The sequence below is a fragment of the Choloepus didactylus genome, chromosome 15, assembly GCF_015220235.1.
Source record: "Choloepus didactylus isolate mChoDid1 chromosome 15, mChoDid1.pri, whole genome shotgun sequence".
NCBI classification, from domain to species: domain Eukaryota; kingdom Metazoa; phylum Chordata; class Mammalia; order Pilosa; family Megalonychidae; genus Choloepus; species Choloepus didactylus.
Window position 1 is genome coordinate 28,299,622 of NC_051321.1, and position 21,595 is coordinate 28,321,216.

At 41.2% G+C, this 21,595-nt stretch overlaps 1 protein-coding gene across 1 annotated transcript in view; it reads right to left on the reverse strand.

Moving 5' to 3' along the window:
* SORCS3 (sortilin related VPS10 domain containing receptor 3) overlaps positions 1-21,595 on the reverse strand; it is a 593,008-nt gene that overhangs the window by 153,609 nt on the left and 417,804 nt on the right. The window contains exon 6 of the mRNA XM_037804383.1: positions 8,844-8,908. Coding sequence (XP_037660311.1) covers positions 8,844-8,908 — 65 coding nt within the window. The remainder of the gene's footprint in view (positions 1-8,843; positions 8,909-21,595) is intronic.

Below are 21,595 nucleotides of genomic sequence, written 5' to 3' on the forward strand. Positions count from 1 at the left end.
GGGAACTACAGAGAGCAACATTTAATTGTTTCATGAGCATTGTTTCATTCTCCAAGGCTCATGCTATTTCTATTACTATTTTTGAACTTCTCTCCGATCCCAACAAGTAACAAGGTTTTAGACACATGAAACTTACTGTGATTTGGAAAGCACTTTATAATGGATTATGATTTATTGTTGATTTTGTTTTTCAGATGGGAAAGAAAGACACATCTGCTCATTTATATGCTCTTCTCTCTTCCATCTGCTGCAGCAGCCCAGTTGCTAGGATTCCATAGGCTTTACAGAAGAGAGGAATTCCAGGCTCCAATATCGAAGCTCTTCCTTCACCCTACACTGAGGATAGAACTTTCCCTGAGTGGCAACCCTGACCCCATCTAAGGTTAAGGATCCTCTGAAGCCGTGTTCCTGAATGGGCCGCATGAATCGGAATTATTTGCGGATTTCCTTAAAAATATGCAGACTCCAAGGTGCTACACCAGACCACCTAAATTGAAACCTCTGGGGTAGAGGCCCAGAAACTGCATCATAACAAGCTCTCGGGGATTATCACACATGTTACAGTTTGAGAGCCCTTCTGGGTTCAGAGTGACCACGGAGACTGAGATACAGGAGGAATCAAAGGAGTGGAATTTCCACGATCATTGCTAGAGGGACCTTTTAGAGTATTTGGGAGAATAGGTCATTCTCAAATGTAGAATACAGGGTAAATGGTCTGAAATTAAGCTGATTAAGGAACATGCCAAAAAAAAAAAAAAAATAGGGGCAGTAGGGGAGGTAAGCACAATGGAAAGTCTGAGAAAGGAAAAATAGCAATTTTCCAAGATCTTCTAGTTTTCCTGATTTGAAAATTCTGAAGATGCGTATCACTGTCCTTTTTAACATACAAATCACGAAACATTAGGGCTAGAAGGACCTAAGTATCAACTGATTCCAAATATAAAGAAGACACTCTCCTCAGGTTCTGAGGACATCCTATGTTGTGACTTTTACAGCCTTACTTGGTATTTTGTTCAGGATTCACTGGATCACATATCTGCTGCTTCGCTTTTAGAATATGTACTTTTACGGCAGGGACCATGTCTTATTCGCTCTTTATATTTCCAAGACTAAGTGCAGTTGCTGCCATTTAGTAGCTACCCAGAAAATATATGATAAAGGAATAGGGAAGAAAAAGGAATGAATGAGTGAGTGAATAAATAAATAAGTCATTAGTTCTAACCTTTTCATTTTACAATGAGTGAAGAGGAGCCCAGAGAGGCAGAGAGGTTTAATTGTTGCCCTAGATCACACAGCCTCCCAGTGGAAAAGCTGCAATTAGAATCTAGGTTTCTCCTCTTCTAGACTGCTTGCCCATAAAAATCTAAAATGCCATTTTTCCCCATCCCTCAAAAAGACAAACACAGATTGCAAAAGCGGCTTCTGTGGAGATGGAGCAGGAGGGATGGTAAGGCTCCTGCCTACCCCGAGCCAGGGCAGTGCAATCCTCCCCCAGGGACTGGGGAGTCTGCTCATTCCACCACTCTCGCAGGCCCACCTACCTCTCTTGGCAGACTGTCAAGAAAGGCTCAGCAAGGTCAGCATGACCAGGACAAAAAAAGCCTGGACACGGAGCAGGGACACCTGCAAAGCAGGTCTGACCAAAGCACCATCCCCGAGAAGCTGGGAACCGGAAGTTGCCTGATCTCATCACAACGCCATTCTCTGCTCTGCCCCATGAACCCAGTCACAAAGGCCACGAGACAAGCCAGCTGCCTTCCCACACACCCCTCCCCCTCTTGAGTTTTGAGCCAAGTTAGTGAGCATGGGGGACGGAGGGAAACAGCAAAGCTGTCTGGTGGTCTGTGAATGCCATATCTGAATAGGCAGGAATGACTGCTGGCTTTTCATCTATCAGCTGCTGGACCTTAAACATAAAACATGCAAATGGAACAGGCAGGTAGGAAGGAAAGAACGTGAAGTATCTGGACAGAGACTGTCTGGTACCATCCATATCTGAGGACACAGCTAGGGAAATGACAATTGAATTATGAAGCTCTGTCATTATACATAGGTAAGAATGGCCCTAGATCATCCGGTGTACAGCATGAAGGTAGATTAGAAAGCTCTCTACAGGCTCCTTCCTACGTTCTCCCCAATCCACCTTTATCAGCCTATCTCCCTTTGCTCTTTCTTAGCCACAGATCATAACCTATAGTTTTATACACACCAACTCTTGTGACTCTGGGAAGAAGTAAGGCTCTTCTCTTAGCCTGGAAGGCTCTGATAAACTCCTGCTAACCCCTCAAGGACCAGATCAAACATGTCCACTTTCTGGGCAATCTCCCTCAACTTCCTTAGGCTATTAGTTACATTCTCATTTAGTATTCAACGTAATATATGCCAGTCTCCGTTAAAGCTCTTGTCAAATTGTGCTGAATCATTTCAATACTTGTCCATCGTCCTCATTAAGTCTACAAGCTCCTTGATGACAGGGATGACACCACTTTGACCTTTATGTCTCCTCAATATCCAGAATTGTAGCCTTTACATAAATATTGGTTGGATAAAAGAAGATTAAGTGGATGGATGAATGAATGAATGAGAAAGAGCAGGAAGTACTATAAAACTGTAAGTCAAGAACGCTGTGTTGTGGTTTTTATATCTCCCCACTGATTTTATTTTAGTATTATCTTTTCAGAACAGAATTTTATTTTTTTCCATTTATACACAGTAAATGTGACTTTTTTGCATATTATTATTTAATTTTTACAGATATAGGTATATGTAATCACCACCACAATCAGGATATAAAATAGTTACAGCCCTAAAAAATTCCCTCATGCTTCCCTGTGTAGTTAAATATATGTCCCACCCTGGAAACCACTAATCTATTCTCCATACCTACAGTTTTGGCTTTCTCAGATCACATAAATGGAATCACATAGTATGCAACCATATGAGACTAGCTTATTTCACTCAGCATAATGCCTCTGAAATTCATCCATGTCACTAGATTAACCCATAGTCTATTACTTTTTGTGCCGAGTACATTCCATACTATGAATGTACAACAGGTGGTTTATCCATTCACTCATTGAAGGGTATTTAAGTTGTTTTCAGTTTTGGGTGGTTATTAATAAAGCTGCCTTATGTAAAGGTTTTTTGAGTGAATATAATTTTTATTTATCTAGGATAATACCTAGAAATGGGATTACTGGATCATTTAGTATGTGTAGCTTTATAAGAAACTACCAATATGTTTTTCCAGAGTGGCTGTATCATTTTGCATTCCCACCAGCAATATATGAGAGTTCCAGTTGCTTCACATCCTTATCAGCACTTGGCACTGTCAATTTTATTTCAGTGATCATAACAGGTGTACAGTAGTATCTCCATGTTTTACAAAAAATTTATTGTCATAAAATATATGCAACATAAAATTTCCCATTTTAACCACTTATTTGTGTATGATTCAGTGATATCAATGATATTCTCAATATTGTACTACCATCACTACCATTTATTACCAAAACTTTTTCATCACTCCTAGAAACTCTGTACCTAGTAAGCATTATATCTCCCCCCCTCCCCCAGCAGTCCTCAGACCCTGGTAACCTGTACTTTTCTGTTTCTATGAATTTGCTTATTCTATGTATTTCATATAAGTGAAATAATACAGTATTTGTCCTTTTGTGTCTGGCTTATTTCATTCAACATGATGTCTTCAAGGCTCATCCATGTTGTCACATGTATTGGAACTTCATTCCTTTAAAGGGTGAATAATATTTCATTGTATTTATATATCACATTTCGTACATTCATTCATCTGTTGATGGACACTTCCAGCTTTTGGCTATTGTGGATAATGCTGCTATGAACACTGGGGTACAAATGTCTGTTCAAGTACCTGGTTTTAATTTTTTTGGTTATATACCTAGAATTGGGATTGCTAGGCCATATGGTAATTCTATGTTTAACTTTCCAGGGAACCACTAAACTTCACAGTGGCTGCACCACTTTACAATCCCACCAACAATGCATGAGGGTTGCTATTTCTCTGCATCTTCATCAACACTCGTTATTTTCCATTGTTAGTTTTTACAAACAGCCATTCTAGTATGTGTGACATGGGATCTCATGTGGTTTTCATTTGCATTTCCCTAATGGCTAATGATGATGAGCATATTTCATGTGCTGATTGGCCATATTTATATCTTCTTTGGCAAAATGTCGATTCAAGTCCTTTGCCCATTTTTAACTAGGTTGTTTGTCTTTGTTATTGAATTGTAGGAATGTGTTATATATTATGGATATTAAACCCTGATGACATATATGCTTTCCAAATATTTTCTCCCATTTTGATTGTACAAGGTTGTGTTTTCACTTCCTTGATAATATCTTTTGATACACAAAAGTTGATAATTTTGATGAAGTACAAGTTATCTATTTTTTCTTTTGTTGCTTATGCTTTGGTGTCATACCTAAGAATTCATTGTCTAAGAAGATTTTCCCCTATGTTTTCTTCTCAGAGTTTTAGAGTTTGAGCTTGTATATGTAGGTTATTGATTCATTTTGAGTTAATTTTTGTAAATGGGGTGAGGCGGGGGTCCAATTTTATTTTTTTGCATGTGAAATTCGATTTTCCCAGTATCATTTGTTGGAGACTATTCTTTCCCATTGAGTGGATTTTGTCCCCTTGTTGAAAATCAATTGGCCATAGATGTGTGGGTTTGTTTCTGAACTCTAAACTCTATTCCATTGTTCTATTTGTCTATCTTTAAGCCAGTACTATGTTGTTTTGATTACTGTGGCTTTGTAGTAAGTTTTGCAACTGGAAAGTGTGAAGCCTCCAATTTTCTTTTTATTTTGTAAGATGATTTTGGCTGTCTGGGGTCGCTTGCAATTTCATATGAATTTCCTGATTAGCTTTTCCATTTCTGCAAAAAAGAATACCGGAATTCCAATTGGGATTGCATTGAATCTGTAAATTCCCTTGGGTAGTACTGACATCTTAATAATATTAAGTCTTCCAATCCATGCCATTTAATTAGATTTTCTTTAATTTTTCTCAGTAATGTTTCATAGTTTTTCACATAAAGTCTTTTACATCCTTGTTAAATTTATTCCTAAATATTTTATTTCCTTAGATGCTATTGTAAATGGAATTGTTTCTTAATTTTCTTTTTGGATTGTTCATTGCTGGTGTATAGAAATACAATTGATTTTTGTATGTTGATCTTGTCCTGCCTGTAATTTTGATGAATTATTTTATAAGCTCTAGCAGTTTTCTTGTGAATTCTTTGGGGTTTTCTAAATATAGGATCATGTCATTTGCAAATAAAGTTTTACGTCTTCCTTTCCAATTTGGATGTGTTTATTTCATTTTCTTGCCTAATTGCTCTGACTAGAATACCAAGTGCAATATTGAATAATGGGGGTGAAAGGAGGAATCTTTGCCTTGTTCCTGATCTCAGGAGGAAAGCTTTCAATCTTTCACCATTGAGTATGATGTCAGCTATTGGTTTTTCTTACATGTCCTTTATCACATAAGGAAGTTCCCTTCTTTTCCTAGTTTTCTGAGTATTTTTATCAAGAAAGGATGCTAGATTTTGTCAAAAACCTTTTCTGTACCAATTGAGATGATCATGTGTGTGTTTTTTTCCTTCACTCTATTAATGTGATGTTTTACATTGATTTTGTTATGCTGAACCATCCTTGCACTCTTGGGGTAAATCTCACCTGATCACAGCACGTAATTCTTTCAATGCACTGTTGGATTCAGTTTGCTAGTATTTTGTTAAGGATTTTTGCATCTGTGTTCATAAGAAACAGTTGTCTATAATTTTCTTGTGATGTTCTTATCTGGCTTTGGTATTAAAGTAAAACTGTCTTCATAGAATTTAGGAAGTGTCCCCTCCTCTCTGATTTCTTTGAAGAGTTTGAGAAGGATTTATTGTGATTTTAAAATGCATTTCCTGAATGGTTAATGATGTTGAACATCATTTCTTGTGTTCATTGGTCACCCTTATATCTTCTTGGGTAAATTGTTAAAATCTTTGGCCTATCTATTTAAAATTGGGTTGTTTTTTATTGCTAAGCCCTGAGAGTGCTTTTTATGTTCTGGATACAAGTCCTTTGTTGGATATGTGATTTGAAAATACTTTCTCTCAGTGTCTTAAAAGTGTCTTTTAATGATCAAAGGTTTTTAATTTTTAAAGTCATTTAATCCAATTTATCAATTTTTAAAGTTTTATTGATTTTGTTCTTGGTTTTGAATGTAAGAACCTTAAGGCTAATAAAAAGTTACAAAGATTTCCTTCTATTATCTCTTCTAATAGTTTTATAACATTATGTTTTACATTTAGATCTATGATCCATTTTGAGTTAAATTTTGTATAAGTTGTAAAGTATAAGCTGAAGCTCATTTTTTTCCCACATGTCTGTCCAATTGTTCTGACAACATTTGTTGAAAGAATATCTTTTCTCCACTGAATTGCTGCACCCTGATCTCTTGCTAAACTCACTCATTAATTCTTGGAGCTTTTTTTTAGATTCCTTGGAATTTTCTACATAGACAAACATCTCAGTGGGAATAGGAACAGTTTTATTTCCTCCTTTGCAGTTTATATGGATTTTATTTCACCGGTTAGGATTTCAGCATGATGTTAAATAGGAGTGGTGGGAGTGAGCACCTTGCCTTGTTCCTGATCTTAGGGAGAAAACATTCAGTCTCTCACCATTAAGCATGGTGGTGGTAACTCTTTTATAGATGCCTTTTATCAGAATTTCCCTTTATTCCTTGTTGCTGAGAATTTTGGGGTCTAATTTTTATTCTATCACTAACTAGATGAGTGAATTTGGGCAAATTTGAGTCTAAGCTGCCATACAAGAAATAATGGAAATAAAATCTGCATTGTGCCTTTTTTTATGATGATCAAAGAATGGAGATGCGTATGAGTGCATGTGTGTGAGAAGGCACTTGCACAAAAGAGAGGCACCATGCATTTCATTAGGGTATGTGAAATAAAACATCCCCAGGTTAAGGCAGTTTTGCTATATGCACTTCCTAAATAAAACTGAATTGGAGACAATTCAGTACATCGATAGAAGATGCTTTTAACTAATGAAAAATTTATCTTAATGGAAATGGAACAGAACTAGAAAATGGAGGATAACTAATACATACTGTACTTAAACCCAAGTGTGGCATATGACATTAAGCCCTGTTATACTTCTGCCCGGTTTTTTTTTTGTTGTTTGTTTCTTAATTCTTGAATGCTGACAACAGGCCAGGAACTGTTCTGTATGTTTTGCATTTTTAATATCTTAATATATCACAGTCATCCTGGACCATAGACCATAGCCCAATTGGGACCAGAATTCTGGAACTTCCATAAAATACTTTTTGTTTAGCCATAGGAGCTATCTAACAATAGTAAAGAAGATGTCTCAGTCTAAGGTCATGGAGCCTGAGGACCCGCTGTCAGAGGTTTTGGTGAAGGAATTCCTCTCCTGGGTAGGAAGTCAGACCATCCTATTCCTTCAACACTAAAAATACTGCAGCCACCTTGGATCACATATGGCTCAAAAAGGTCAACACAGGAAGCAAAGCCAAGGCAGGGTATGTCCTGATAACTGGACCATCGTCAGCTTCTGAGAGCTACTATCTGCTCTCCTCTTGCTGTCCTCCTACACTCCTTCAACCCCCATATCTCATTTCCACAACTCACTCTGGCATGCATCTCTTCTATATGATTGGCCTTAAACTGTACATCTCTCATGGACAAAGTGCCTACAGTTTTACTTATCGTATTCTGAATGCTGTCCCAACACCCCTAGCCAGATCAAGACTGAATCTCTTTACGTTTGTACTGAGTTTTACATTTCACTTCCGTTTGGTCAACCCCACAGCCCTGTGAGGTAGACAGGGCAGGGATGAGAATTCTCAGATCACAGGGGAAGTCAAAGCACAGGGAGGGTAGGGAGGGACTCCTGGTCTCACGGCTAGTGTGGGGCAGAGCCCAGGATCCCAACTCACAGGCAGGCAATTGGCCTGCAATCCTCTTGGGCCACCACTATTTCCACAGATGATTTGGCTCTATTTTGGACCTAGGATATGCTAATTGTACTTCATTACAATTTTTGTTTAAACTGTTTTTATTTTTCTTGGAAGGAGAAGAACTCTATAAATAAGATCAATGCTAGGAAGAGTAAAAGTTTTAAAGTAGTGCAAATTTATGTAATATCAGTTGAATTCTGTAGAAAGATGTACATGGATGAACACTGCATAAAAGAATCATACGTTTGAAATTTTGGGATTTCAGGGCCCCTTGTTTGCAGGGACACGTAGGCCTTACTCTATCTTCAGGGCCCATAACAATGCCTGGCACACAGTAGGCCATTCCTAAATATTTGCTACGTGGACAAAAAAGTAGTTTTGAAAATAATTGCCCAGTTTCTTTTTTGGATAAGCTTAACTATTTAAATGTCTCATTTTAAAAAGTATGTAGTCCCTGTAATTCACTATGTGAATGCAAAATACCACAATGAGCTATGGACATTCCTATTTAAATTATACCGAAGACGTCACAAAATTACCAACAGGAGACTCAGAATTCATCACATCAACTCACATCCCCAGAAAATTCAACCAAGGGATTATTTCAATGAAAAGTCTCCCTCTGTACTGGAAAGTCTCTCCCTCCACTGTGAAAATAAGGATGGATACGCAGTAATGGAGCTCAGGGCTTTTCACCTTCCCAGACCATTAAAATACAAATTGTGAGAGGAGAACCTGTAGCCAGATCTCCCCAGGCCTAGCCCAGCTCCCTGGGTACCAGTCTGGTGGCTGCAGTACTCACATCCGTCAGATGTCCGCACCTCCATGTGCACCAGATCAGCCTCCTTATCCAAACCGGCCACCGACCTGGGGAAGGAAGGGAGAGACAGAGGCTCAGTGACCATGCAGATGGCGGACAAAAAAGTGGGTAGCACTTGGGGCCAACTATGACCTTGAGGTCCACTTTCTCAAGAGAGATTGCCCTGCACTGTGGGGACTGACAGAATACAGCCACTGGAACCCCCAGCAGTATGGCTCTCCCCAGAAGTGTCATCTGTAAGGTTGCAAAGCCATGAGTTTTGGAGAGGTTTTGTGAATCAGTGACTCCCAAGTAAACAAACTAGAAGTGTATAGAGCCATGTCAAAGCTGGCCCAAACCTGTGTCCCTGACCTCAGCCCCCCATCTCGTACTGTCCTGCCACACTCTGCTTTCACCACTTCCTCCCCATCTGTCCTCCCACTCGGAACACGTTATTCTCCACTCCTTGCTGCCCCCTGGGGAAGGTATTCTGGTTTCAAGCCACGCTTGCCCTCTTGGGTTTCATCATTTCTACTCTCCTTTCCTCCTGCTTTGCTGATTCTGAACTCTGCCCATTATCTTTATTTGGCAACAAACGTTCAAAACCTGGTTTGACAAGGACAAAACTCTGCTGGTTGTCGGAGTGGAAAACCTTAGCCTATGGCCACTGGTCCCTGTGGGCCTCCAAACTTTCACATGTAAAGCCCTAGTCAGACGTATCTTGCATTAGATATCCATGCCAGAGTAAGAGCCAGAAAGTCAGTCATTAAAACATTCATGCACTATCAGATATTCCACACTCCCCAGAAAGCTTTGCAGCTCTTACTCAGAGTCTATGTACTTTTATTTTACATATCATTCTAACAAGATTGGTTTTCTGGTTTTCCAGTCCTCAGCAGGTAAGAAACTGCAAGATAGAAAGAGAAAGCCAAATTGAAATGATGAAAGCAAATTCAGAGAAACAGAAAATAGATTAGAAGATCCCAGGGTAGAGGGGAATGGGCAGTTCCTGTTTGAGATCATGAAAAAGTCGTGGTAATGAGGTAGTGGTGATGATAGCACAACATTGTGAATGTAATTAATAACACTGAAGTCTACACTTAAAAATGGTTAAAATGGTAAATTTTGCATTATACACACACACAGATACACATGAAAAGTCTGTCCCTAGATTAAAAAAAAAAAATGGTGAGAATCAATAGCTGATACTCAGAGAGCAAAGGAAACAGAAAACTAAGAAAAGTGGACCTAAGAACTCAAAGCTCAACCATCCACGCCATAAACCCCTATACTTCTCACCAGCCATGCAAGCATTAATGCAGTATAGCACAGTTCAGTGTCTACCATTTATTCTGAGGAGCTAAATGTATTCAAAAAAGAAAGCAAGGGACTAATGGTATCCAGTGCACAGTGCTTAAGAAATTAGGGTTGCAAGTGAAGTATTTTAGAACAGAAAATGCTAAAGAAATTGTTAAAATGATTACTTCTTGAAAGAGTCAAGTTCAGTTACCAAAAACATTCACTTACATAAAGCATTTCCTTACCCCCAAAAAAGCTATATAAATGAGGCTCTCCTCTAATGCCTTATTTTTGACTCTGATGATCACTGGCATATAATACCTTTTAATTTTCCATCATATTGTTTGAGCCTAACAACAAACTCCTCAGGGAAGGAGAGCAGGCATCATTCCTTATATTTAACTAAAGGGGAAACTGAGGCATGGAGCAAGTGATGTTTGCCTAAGGCCACACTGGGACCAGGCCAGAACAAGACGGATGCCCTGGCTGCCCAGCCTGGAGATGCTCCTATCCTCCACGGCTCTTCCTTGTGCTTGTAATTCCCTTGGTATCCAACCCTCTCCCTGCTCCCTTTCTTCTCCAGCTAATTCTCACCCCTGCAGCAGCCCTCCTGGATTCCTTCACCTTACTGAAAGACCCCTTCTCTGTTCCCATAGCATCCTTACCTCAGGGATTCTCAAATTTTGCTGCTCATTAGAGTCACTGGGGGAACTTCAAAAACCCTCCTGAGACCAATTAAATCAAACTCTTTGGGGATGGGACCAAGGCATCAGTGTTTTTTTTTTTAAGGCTCCCAGGTGATTTCTAAGTGCCGCCAAGTTTGAGAACCCCTGCTTTACATGGTTCCATGACATCACTTATGTAATTGCTAATTCACTTCTGTCTTCCCTACTTGGATGTAACCCTTAAAGAAGTAGGACTCGGTCTCATTTATCTTTGAATCCTATGTGCCTAGTATGCAGCAGGTGCCTTGTTCACAGTACGTGTGACCTATGTGTTTACTGAATTACTATACTGATGAATTAATAAACAACCCAATCCACCCGTGATAAGCCAACAATTCAATGTGAAACTCCCTCGAGGCAGGAAATAGAGGGGGCACACAGAGGGGGCTGTATTTACACCTTCTCTGCTCCGTGGCCTCCCTGTTTCTTTAAAAGCAAGCTGGTTTTCTCAGTATTAAAGCCTTCTCAGGCATTGCTTTTCTGCTTTCTCCTTTCCCTCTACCTAAATTGTACACATCTTTAAAGTCTGAGATCACCAATCAAGTCCACCCGGAAGCCTTCCCTGGCCACTCCACTTCACACTGAATCTCTTTTTCACGGTTTATAGAGATCTCAGAATCTGGATCATGCATCCCTCAGCATTCGTATTGTGTGAGTTGACTGTTTGTTTCTCTTGAGTTGGACTTGCCTTGCTGGAGTGGACACCTGTGCTTTTTTCCTGCTTAGTGCCTCTTCCCCTACCATCCTTTTCTGGCACTCTTCTCCCCACTCGAGCCCCAGATTTTGGCTGGGGTGGCCTCTCCGAGTAGCCCCTCCCTCTGAACCCCCAGCATGGTCATGGGACATCTTCTTGACTACGGTGATTGAGACACGCCAGGACAAGTTAGAGGACTTCCACAGGATTTCTCCAATTGGATCCGGTAGGGAAGAATTGTCAGAAGAAATGTTTCCAACTTGATAGGAAAGAACGATGTGGAAATACGGAGAGAAAGAGAATTGACAGTGTGACAGAGTGCCTGAAGATACACAGGGAGAGAGAGGGGAGGATACAAGGATAGGGGTCAAGAGAGAGACAGAGAGAAAAAGACAGAGAGACACACATAGGGAAACAGAGGGGGAAGATACAGACACACACAGAAACAGAAAGAAACAGACGCCAAGATACAGAGAGAGACAGCACATGTGCAGGCACAAATGCACAGACACACACACACACATCCGGAAAATCCAGGGAGTCACAACTTCATACAAATATAGGCCAAGAGAGACAGCTAGACACAACTGAAGGCACTTCAGTATGAACCCAGTCATTTCTCAGTCTGGTTCCAACTTTGCAACCTGCTCTCACCTACACCAGCCCACAGGGCACTTTCATTTGCGAGGGCATTTTTATAAATATTTGCTTAAGTCATCATTTACGAATAGAACAATTCTTATTAAGATGCAACCAATCAGACAGGGAGCTTCCTAAGGGCAGAGACTCTGATTATCTTTGCTCAATATTTGCCTCAACACACAGCTCAGGATTAAGTATACTTTATGATTAAATAAATAATAGGGATACAAAATTTGTATTTCAAATCTGCTCTTTTTCTGAGTCCACGGGAGAAGAGATCAAGCTGCTCAGATGTCCAGTGGTGGAAAAATAAGTTGGGTGCTGATGGGAAGGAGAACACCCCTTCCATTGCAATGGGAACTGCGGCCCTTGCCCAGAGCACAGAGGGATGCCGTGGCCCTGTTTCTGCAGTACTGGGGGCCCTGGTTTAGGTCTTCCCAGCCTCGGCACTATCGGCATTTTGAGCCAGACAATTCTTTGTTGCAGGGGCTGTTGGGCATATTGCAAGACGATGAGCAGCATCTCTGGCCTCTACTCATTAGATGCCAGTAACCCACTCCCCGTCCCCACCCCCCAGTAATGTCAACCAAAAATGCCTCCAGTTGTTGCCAAATGTCTCCTGAGGGGCAAAATTGCCCCCAGTTGAGAACCATTGCCTTAGCTGGACACACTTAATTGCTGCCTGTTCTCTGTGCCTCCTCTGCTAACAAGGCAGTGGAAACAAGCGTGCAGAGACTGCACGGCCACAGCTCATCCAAATACTAGCACTACCGAGAAGCCCTTGGACGATTTTTATTCTGGGCCACACACACCATCTCACCAGGAAACTCCCTGAAACTCATCAAGCAGAAGCAATGAGGTTCCTCATCTTAAAGCCCCAACAAATCCCCACTTGTAGCGTTCCATTGTGAGGAAAGTACATGCAAATACACCAAGCAAGAAACAACAAGACCCAATCGGTTTGGGATGCTTGGTGATTTGGGGAGGTGGGGAGGAGTGGTGGGAGTTGTAAGGGAAAAAGCTGTGAAAATCTTTGGGAAAGTGCAAATGGTGATAAGGATAATTGCTCATATATGCTGAGACTATCCATGTGCCAGACATGAAGTTTGGTTTTACAAGCATTATTTTAATTAATCCTCATGGTTGGGTTTTTTTATTTGTTTTTCTGATAAAACAGGGATAAAAGAGAGATTACGTAGCAAGCCTAAGGTCATATGATAATAAATAGTCATCGATACTGAGTATGCATCATGAACCAGGCACTGTTTTAAATGTAAATGCTATTCTCAATTAAACCTCATATCAACCCTGTGAGGTAGGAACCATTCTTTTTCTCTACTTGAAAGGTGAGGATACTGAGAGCTTAGAAAACTTGCCCAAAGTCACACAGTTAGAAAGCAGCAAAAGAGAGACTGAACCAGGCAGGCGGCTTCTGAGCCACAGGCTCTTCTCTAAGCCGCCTCTTCTGGCTGCTGAGAGAAGAACCGTGTTTGAACGCAGCCCTCTCTCCCAGAGTCGGGCATCAGAGTCATCGAGCCCAGAGCCTCTCCGCCCCCCATGCAAGCCCCTTAAAGCAACACTGGAGGAAATAGAAACGCATGCTGTAGGTATGTTACTTTCTCCAGAAATTTTAGTTCTCAAGTACAAAGCAGGGAGTCACTCATCTTGGTGATAACTGGTAAGAAGGAAATGTCAGGAATAGTAAAAAGAAAGTTGGGCAGAGGATAAAGAGGTAGAGGAGATTTTTGCAGAGAAGCCATGAGAAAGATAAACACAGCTCAGGAAAGAGAACTTGGGGCTTAGGCACATTCACTGTAGGACTGCGAAGACTGAATGAGCTGAGACATGTGTAAGAGGGACCAGGAAATCTCTGTCAGTATTGGGGAGGGGTGAGAGACCTGCCTACTCAGAAATGCCAAGCAAATTAATAATTCCCCCTACCTAGCGCCCCTCCCATCTCAGGTACCCAAGGTCCTTCACGTTTCAGGACCAAAGTGGGGCCAGAGTGGGCCTCAGGGGCAGGAGCAGTATCCAGTGCAGAACGACCACAGGGCACATTAAACTCCCTGTGCTTAATGTCTGCAACAAAGCAAAGATGAATTTGCAAGCAACTCCCTGAAACTGCATGAGAGGCAACTTCTGGAAAGCTTCTAGAAAGCATCAGATAGTAAAGGAGAATTGTATTGGAACATACTGTTACTAATACAAGATACAAACAAGTCATCAATAGTGCCTTTATTTGGTTATGCTGGATCCCTTGTTTTAATTGACTATAAAACAAAAGTGTATATGACAAAATAGAGTTAAGTTATTCAAGTAGACGTATGAATTTATGAAAGCCCTTGTGAATGTTTTCCTTTCCTCAATGGTGAATTCTCCTACCACAAGAATTTTCTGAAACATAATATTCATGACTGGGGAGAAACTGTGTCCCAGTGAAACTCTCCTGTCTTCCTCAAGAAGGGAACTCTCCATCATACTTGGCGAGTATATGGCAATAATGCTTTCTAGTTCCACATCTGTAAAATAGGAAAATCTTAATACTTACCTCATATAGTTGTAAGGATTAAATGAGCTAAGCAGTGAATACTTAGAACACTTGGAAAGCATTTAACTATTATTATTGTTACTGTTATTACAAAAGACAGGACAAAATAATCTGGTTCCTGTCTACCCTCTGCTCTTCCTGTTTTCCTCGTGCCTCGGTGCTATATCTCTTGACTGTCTAATAATTATAGCATTGTTCTAGGCCCTGAAGGTATAAAAATTGATAAGATAAAGCCCCTACAGTCAAGGAGTTTATTTAGACATCTTCCTCTCTCTGAAGATTGACTGTGCATGACAAATCCTGGTAAGCAGCTTTCGAGAAGGGTTCTTATAACACCCTGTTCTCCTCCCCAATGTATAAATCTTGCACTGGAGTGTAATTGCTTGTTTAATTGCCTTTCCCTCCTATTGGGCACATGAAGATTTGGTGGCTATTGCATCAACATCACCTGCTACTGCCCATCACAGTGCTTGGCACACATATACCATCAATAAATCAATAAATAATTCTTTAATGAATGCTTACACCACTTTCATTCGGTCAGATAAATCATAGGCCAGGGTTCATTTCCTAAATTTGTATTTTAACTCCCTCAGCAACTATGCAAGACTTGAACTCATACTTGAGTCTCAAGGACAAACCCTTTTTTTGGCCAAAAGAGACCTCTCTCTTGTCTGTGCTCCAAATAATGTTTATCTTAAACATTATCAACTGGTGCCTAGAAAAGGAAAAAAATAAATTCTATACAGGCCTGGATAATGTGTGAAGTGGCTTCCTCTTGGTGGTATTTAACGTCATCACTAATTTGATAATTAAAGAGCCCAACAGTGGCAGAGGATCATCTGAAAATCTGAGGCAAAGGGGAGTGATTATTCTCCAAAACTGGGAGCCTCCAGGGAAGAAACAGAACCAGCCACTAAATCCACTTTTTTATAGATGTTACAGATGGAAGCACCTGAAAAAGGATCTAGTCAAGTGGTTTTCAAACTTATTTTTAGCAACTGGACCCACTTTTCAAACAGTCTCCAAATCCCAATATGTAAAATAGGTCAAACCAGAACTTCTTGAGAACCTGACCGGCTCAGCTGACATGGAAGTCCCCGGGAGCGCTGGATGCAGCAGCCTCTGAGACACTGTGACGTCACCTAGTCCTTCACTTTATAAACCAGAGAACTGAGCCCCACACAACTTCTGGAGACACACAGCTAGTCTGTGTCGAGTGGCTCTAGAATCCAATTTGAACTTCAGCCCTGGCCTCTCCATTGCACAACTGGCTGGGAGAAGAAACAGCAGAGCTAAGCTCTTGCTTATTTTTCTCTCCTTGTGGTTGTGAATTCTAGGGCAAAAATCTATCCTAGGTTTAAGAAAACTGGAAATTGGAATATGCACAAGGGAGATATTGAGGGTAAAATGCTAATAAGGCCAAAGTACAAATATTTTATGGACTTAATTAGCTACGCATTTAGAGTAAAAAATGATCTTGCCTTGACGTATTTCCCCAATTCACACTCAAACTTTCTCTTCTCTGTCTGTGCTCCAGCTGTCCCCTCCACCTGGAACATTCTCTCTAGCCCTCTCTGCATATTCCCTTGTTTACTTACCAAGCTCAATATCTGTCTTCCATAAAGCCTCCTCTGGTCCTCACTAATCCATTATAGCAGTGGTCCTCCACCCTGGATGAATATTAGAATCACTTGGGGAAACTTTCTAAAAATACTAAAAACCAATGCCCTAGCCCTACCCCCAGAAATTCAGGTTTAGTTGGTCTGTAGCAGTAGTCATCTCAAATATTAGTGAGCATCAAAATCATCTTGAGGGCTTGTTAAAACATGCTGAGCTCTATCCCCGAGTTTATGATTCAGGACATCAGGGGCAGGGCCCAAGAATCTGCATTCTTAACGAGTTCCCAGATGCAGGGATCACTTCGAGAACCACTAGCCTGCAGCATAGTCCAGGAATCAATAGCTTTTAGGTGCTTCTAGTGAGACCAATGTGCATTATTAGGGTTGAGATCACTCCTTAGAGCCCTAAATCCCCAACACTATCCACAACCTCAGCCTGCAACAGCCTCTCCTTTCCTGATGCTCAGGTAGTGAGGTGGCTGAGAGCAAGAATTCTCTCAGAGTCAGACTGTCTGGGTTAGAGTCTCGGTTCTACCTCTTAGTAACTGTGTGATCAGAGGCCCAATTTTCTCATCTGCAGAATGGGGAAATAATAACACCCTTTTCATACTGTTGTGCAGAGAACTAAATGAATTAAATGCATGTGATAAAAGCTAAGCTATACAGTACTCATATTATCTTGAGTGCAACTAGTATTTATTGAGCACCTCTAATGTGCCAAGAATTTTACTATCAATTTAAATATATTATCTCATTTAATCCTTACACAAATTTTTGAGATCAGTAGCATAATTTTTTTTTCAGATGAGGAAATGGAGATTTTGAGATGTCAAATTACCTAACCAGGGTTACATGTGAGAAAGTGATGGAGCCTGGATTCAGTCACAGGTCATCTTACTCCACCTTCAGTTATCTGTGCACCTGATTTTTTTCTCCTTTAGTCTAGTCTCTTTGAAGACTGGTTATTAAATTGCATTTTCCCCTAGCATCTTGCTTCACATGCATGTATTAAATAACTGTTGAGTACATGAATAAATAGATGAAATGAGAATAATAATAACCCCAGCAGTATGTTTAGAATCAACGTTGACAGTAGCTCTATAACGTACTGAGACAGATTTCATTCATTTAATTAATCTCTATGCAATTAAGTGAATAAAGTCTTCATTTTACATTATTATGATGCTATTTTCACCACTTTTCCTCAACGCCATATTGGATCTGTCAAACACAGTCAGCTGTGATTTGCTTGACAAATGTGATCATCCTGTGAAAATGCTGGAGCAGCAAAAACTCAGGATCTCATCCAGCTTTGATGAACAGGGATCCTCTAGTGGGTACTGTGGTATCTTTCTTCCCAAATCCCAACCTTCCCCCTTCCTCTGTCAGCTGTGCACTCCCTGCTACCAGAGTCAGCGATTCCCATGGGCAGAAACCCTCATTGATGACTGCATGACATGACCCTGCCCCCTTCTACAGTTGACCAAAACAGGGCTAGATCCCAAACCAAGCTGGGTCAGAGATTCGTGTTCCAGACTTTGGGATTGGTTTGAGAGGCTGTACCATGAGACTTGGAGCAACCTGACTTGGACAGCTCTGTCTCTCTGCCAGAAAGAAGAGAGAAGAAGAGATCAGAGACAGAAAGAAGGTGGTCTGTGGGATTCTGACATAGGGTCCTTCTGAGGGTTCAACTGCTTTCTTCTGTTGAATTCTAATACCACCCCCCTTCCCTCTTAATCTCTCAGTTCTTCTCTCTCTCCCTCCTTACTCCTTCCCCCACTTCTCTCTGTCTCTCTTTTAAATTGTTAGCCCAAGTGAGTTACTGTTTCTTGCAACAGAGAGTCACTAACAATATGCCCTCCAAGCTGTCAGGGTATACGGGGCCTACTCATGTCACTCTGATAACTGTTGACCCATCAGCACTCTGGTTGCCCCAGAAAATCAATGGGGCCCAGTGCCTCGATCACTATTTTTCAAACTAAGGACCAAGACCCATTAGTGGGTCATGGGGTCATAAAATATAGATGACAGATTGCAACCTATTGTTTTTTTCAGTAGAATAGAAAGGAATGGAATAGAAAATATTAGAGTGCATCTCAGGAGGTAGGAGTGTTTTTCATGTAAACTTTAAGTTATACAAACAAAAACTAGGTGTATACTGGATCACAAGTATATATAATATATTTCTGGAAATGAGAGGAAAAGGAAGGAGACAGGAGGAGAGAGAGAGAGAGAGGGAGAGAAGGAAAGAGGAAGGGAGGGAGAGAGAGAGGGGGAGAGAGGGAGAGAGAGGGGGAGAGAGAGATGGAGGGAGAGAAGGAGAGAGAGAGAGAGAGAGAGAGAGAGAGAGAGAGAGAGAGAGAGAGAGAGAGGAAAGAAAGAAAGAAAGAAAGAAAGAAAGAAAGAAAGAAAGAAAGAAAGAAAGAAAGAAAGAAAGAAAGAAAGAAAGAAAGAAAAAGAAGTTATATGATTTAATTTGATCTAATATCTTTCTAATTTCTATATGGCAGGGACCAAATCCAATTTAACAGCTGAAATATTTTCAGGACAAGGCATTCTCATATCAAGAGCCAGTCCCAACAGGTAAGTATGTTCAACTCAACTGAAGAATTTCAATGAATAGCAGCCAACACCATGCTGTACACTGGAAATAATAATTTTAAGCTAAACTTTGGTGACTTGGATTTCATGATTTGGTTAATGTAGTGACAACCCATGAGGCTTTACCTAAGGTCAATGCACAACTGTTCTACTAGGAGTATGGCCAGGAAGCCCTCAGCAAGTACTTACTGAGTACCTACTATGTGCAGAGCACTCAGGTATTTACTGGACAGCCAACCACACGGCCCATCTGCTGCTTATTTGTGGGCCACAGCTGGAATAGCACCAATGAACAATTATGTTTCCAAACAATACCATGTTACATGGCACAGCCTAAAAAAGACAGTTGTTGCTCATAGAAGACCTATAAATCCTATTCAACAGACCTAGTGCTTAGTAACACTTGCAGAGCGATCACAGAAAATGGGCAGGGTTCTTATGCATGGCCATTTGACTTTGGAAGTTCCTGTCAGGCCCAGTACCTCATGAGCTCCCACTTTTCCTTTAACAAGTATTTCTGGAGTTCCACATGGAGGGGCCTTCGAAGAGCTTACTGTCTTGTTGGAAAGGTGTAGTGGTCAGGAAAGGCTTCGTACAGATGGAAGGACCAGGGCTAGGCTTGAAGAATGTGTGGGATTAGAAAGTCAGGGAGAAGGGAGGGGTGATATGACCTAAGGCATTGTTCTAGTTTGCTAATGCTGCCAGAATGCAAAACACCAGAAATGGACTGGCTTTTATAAAAGGGGGTTTATTTGGTTACACAGTTACAGTCTTAAAGCCATAAAGTGTCCAAGGTAACACATCAGCAATCAGGTACCTTCACCAGAGGATGGCCAGTGGTGTCCAGAAAACCTCTGTTAGCTGGGAAGGCACGTGGCTGGCGTCTGCTCCAAGTTCTGGTTTCAAAATGGCTTTCTCCCAGGACGTTCCTTGTCTTTCTCCTCCAGTCCCAACAGGCAGCGGCTCTGTCTATAAAGATCTCACAAAAATTCTGTTGACTTTGCATGAAGCACACAGGGGTCAAAACCGTCAGACAATAGGACTTTCCACAAATCCTTTATGCTTAACTCCTTTTCCAATCTTGGATTGTACTGAAATGGCGGTGGGGTTCCATGTTTGGTAACATCCTCACGTTGGGCTCTAGCTTCTGGGATTCCACCCCCTGGAAGCCCATAATTTTCCAAGCCATCAGTTTCTGGTTTCTTTGAACCCAAGAGTTCAGTTCTAAGTTTATCTCTCTCTGCTCGCATTTTACTATAAGCTGCAAGGAGAAGCCAGGGTACATCCTCCATACATAGTCTGGAGATCTCCTCAGCTAAGCATTCCAGGTTGTCACTTTCAAATCCTTCCTTCCATCTGACACCAGGACTCAATTTTGCCAAATTCTCTGCCACTTTAAAACAAGGATCACCTTTCTTCCAGTTCACAACAACACATTCATCATTTCTGTTCAAGGCCTTGTCAGAAGTATCTTTAGAGTCCATATTTCCACAAAACAGTCTCTTCAAAGCAGTTTAGGCCTTTTCTATCAAGCTCCTCAAATTCTTCCAGAATCTTCCCCTCATCCATTTAAAAAGCTGTTCCAACATGTTTGGTATTTGCAAACTCAGCAGCAAAAGCACCCCACTTCTCTGGTATCAAAATCTGTTCTAGTTTGCTAATGCTGCCAGAATGCAAAATACCAGAGATGGATTGGCTTTTATAAAAGGAGGTTTATTTGGTTACACAGTTACAGTCTTAAAGCCATAAAGTGTCCAAGGTAACACATCAGCAATCGGGTACCTTCACTGGAGGATGGCCAGTGGTGTCCAGAAAACCTCTGTTAGCTGGGAAGGCACGTGGCTGGAGTCTGCTCCAAGTTCTGGGTTCAAAATGGCTTTCTCCCAGGACGCTCCTTTCTAGGCTGCAGTTCCTCAAAAATGTCACTCTCAGTTGTTCTTGGGGCGTTTTTCCTCTCTTAGCTTCTCTGGAGCAAGAGTCTACTTTCAACAGCTGTCTTCAAACTGTCTCTCATCTGCAGCTTCTCTCTCAGTTTCTGTGCATCTTCAAGGTGTCCCTCTTGGCTGTTGCTCCTCTTCAAAATGTCACTCATAGCTGCACTGAGTTCCCTCTGCCCGTCAGCTCATTTATATGGCTCCAGTGATCAAGGCCCACCCTGAATGGGTGGGGCCACACCTCCATGGAAATATCTCATCAGAGTTATCACCTACAGTTGGGTGGGGTGCATTTCCATGCAAATCTAATCAGCACCAAAATGTTTGCCCCACAAGACTGCATCAAAGAATATGGCTTTTTCTGGGGGACATAATACATTCAAACTGGCACAGGCATGATGGTGGGAATGGCCACATGGTTATGAGAGCACGCCGCAACCAGAATGTCTTAGTTTCCTGGGGGCTGTCTCAACAAAGTACCACAAATTGAGAGCCTAAAACAACAGAAATGTATTCTCCCACAGTTCTGGAGGCTAGAAAGCTGAAATAAAGATGTCAGAAGGGACATGATTCTTATGAAACCTGTAGGATAGAATCCTTCTTTGCCTTTTCTAGCATCTGGAGTTTGCCAGCAATCCTTGGCATTCCTCTGCTTGTAGATGCATCACTCCAATCTCTGCCTTGTCTTCA